Below are 2,374 nucleotides of genomic sequence, written 5' to 3'. Positions count from 1 at the left end.
ACAGCGATTCCTCCTCCTCCTCCTGCTCACCCCCGTGCGTGACGCGACGATGATGCGCGCGCCCACACCGCAGTCGTCTCTCTCCTCCTCCTCCTCTGCCGCGCGCGGAGTCCTCCTCTCTCGCTCCGCTTGGCGGAACGCCGCCGGCCGCCTCGTCATGCTGCTCACGCCGTCGCCGCTGCTGCTGTTACTGATGTCGACGCAGTCTTTGAGCGCTCTCGAGGGGGCTGCTGCTGCTGCTGCTCCTGCTGCTGCTGCTCCTGCTGCTGCTGCTGCGTGGCCGCTGTCCCCTCGCTTCTTGGTTGCCGCGGCGGCCTGAAGCATCGCGCGTGCCGACTGCGCATCTGTAGCGGCAGAGGTCAGAGAGGACGAGCGTTCTGGCAGCGCAAGACGAGAGGCTGACGCCAACTGCGGGAGAGAGAGAGCGAGAGAGAGGGGGGGGGAGAGCGAGGGGGAGAGAGGGGGAGAGCGAGAGAGAGAGGGGGGGAGAGCGAGCGAGAGAGACACGATGGAGGAGAGGCGCAAGCCGTCGCTGGTGCTGTCCAGCCAGATGCCGGTGCAGGCGCTGGAGCGCTTCATCACGTCGGGCTACCGCAGCCCGGGCTACAGCGCGGCGCAGTGCCTGCGCTCCGCCTTCATGTGCACCAACGAGACGCTCAACTTCTGGACGCACTTCCTGCCGCTCTTCGTGTGTCTCGCCAAGTTCTGGCAGCTGCTGCTCCTGCAGCAGCAGCAGGGCGACGCGCAGCAGCAGCTGTGGCCGCTGTGCGCGTACGCGATCGGAGTGTGCTTCGTGTTCACGTTCAGCAGCGTGGCGCACCTCTTCAACGCCATGTCGCTGCGCGTGCGCGACCTCTGCTACTACTTCGACTACGGCGCCGTGAGCATCTACGGGGCGGGCGCGTCCATCGCCTACTACCACTACGTGAACCCCAGCCTCAAGGTGCTCGACCGAGGCTTCATGTCCGAGTGGCTGCGGGAGCGCTCGCCGCGGCTGCTCGACCCGAACGCGCACGGCGCCTTCTGCGCCCTGCTCGACCGCCTCTTCAAGCCGCTGGCGTTCGCCTTCTCCGTCGTCTGCACCGTGGCCTGCTGCCTCAGCCGCCTCAAGCGATGCAAGCACCGCTACGCCATCCGCACGCTCGTATTCCTCCTGCCGCAGACCCTGACGCTGCCCGTCACGGCCGACCTGCTCGTCTTCTGGCCCGACGTGCGTCACATCACCGCCGCATTCGCCGCCAACTTCGTGCGCCACTTCACGTGGCTCTTCCTGGCGGCGCTCTTCAACATCAGCAAGCTGCCCGAGCGCTGCCTGCCCGGCGCCTTCGACATCGTGGGCCACAGCCACCAGTGGTTCCACCTCTTCACCTTCCTCGCCATCCTCGACGAGATGTACATGATCGAGGAGGCAATGTCGGCACACCTCGGAGTCCTCCCGGGAGCCGCGCCCGACTTCGCGTCCACCGTGGGGTTCATGCTGGCGCTCATCGGCTGCACGTGGGCCATCATCTTCGTGTTCAGCAGGTTCACCGGGCGCCGGGCGGACGCCGGGGACAAGGACAAGTAGCCTCGTCGCCTCGTCCGCGCGGCGTCGAGCACAACGAGCCTGCGCGTGTGTCTGTGTGTGTGTGTCTGTGTGTGTGTGTCTGTGTGTGTGTGTCGCTTGTGTGTGTCACTTGTGTGTGTGTCTGTGTCACAACGAGCCCGCGCATGTGTCTGTGTGTGTGTCTGTGTCACTTGTGTGTATGTCACTTGTGTGTGTGTCTGTGTCACTTGTGCGTGTGTCTGTGTGTGTGTGTGTCTGTGTCCCTTGTGTGTATGTCACTTGTGTGTGTGTCTGTGTCACTTGTGCGTGTGTCTGTGTGTCTGTGTCACTTGTGTGTGTGTCTGTGTCGTGTGTGTGTGTCTGTCACTTGTGTGTGTGTCTGTGGGGAGCGGTAGTGTAGCGGTTAGCGCTACACTGCGCTATGAACCTGGCGACCCGGGTTCTATTCCCGCTCACGGCCAACACCAGTGACGATTATCTGAACCGGTTCCGGGCCTCCCCTAGGTCGACTCAGCCTCAAATGAGGACCTGGTGCGGTGTGTAAACATGGCCACTGGGGAGACAAAGGCGGCCGGGCGTGGTGTTAGCCACTCACCTCCTCGTGTGCCGTGCCGGCCTTCATAGGTGCGCGCTAACAGCACTTGCCCCTACAGTCTGTTAAGGCTACACGGGGGATCTTTGTCTTTTTTTTGCGTGTGTTCTCCCATACACAAGCATGCGTGTTCTCCCACCCTCCCTGTCCCATAGAGTACACAAGCATGCGTGTTCTCCCCTACTCTCCCCTGCCATGAGTACACGGGCACGAGTGAGGTGCGTGTGTTCTCGCTC

General features: G+C 63.3%; 1 protein-coding gene across 1 annotated transcript; it reads left to right on the top strand.

Moving 5' to 3' along the window:
- Nucleotides 1-508: 508 nt before the first annotated feature.
- Nucleotides 509-1,786, top strand: PAQR9 (progestin and adipoQ receptor family member 9). Its single transcript, XM_078616713.1, has one exon. It carries the CDS (start codon nucleotides 509-511, stop codon nucleotides 1,565-1,567), a length of 1,059 nt encoding a protein of 352 aa, XP_078472839.1. The 3' UTR covers nucleotides 1,568-1,786.
- Nucleotides 1,787-2,374: the final 588 nt, after the last annotated feature.

The sequence above is a fragment of the Lampetra planeri genome, chromosome 51 (assembly GCF_965212315.1).
Source record: "Lampetra planeri chromosome 51, kcLamPlan1.2.h2, whole genome shotgun sequence".
In the NCBI taxonomy this organism is placed as follows: domain Eukaryota; kingdom Metazoa; phylum Chordata; class Hyperoartia; order Petromyzontiformes; family Petromyzontidae; genus Lampetra; species Lampetra planeri.
The sequence above is the reverse complement of the archived record's forward strand: the minus strand, read 5'-3'. Positions and strand labels throughout refer to the sequence as shown.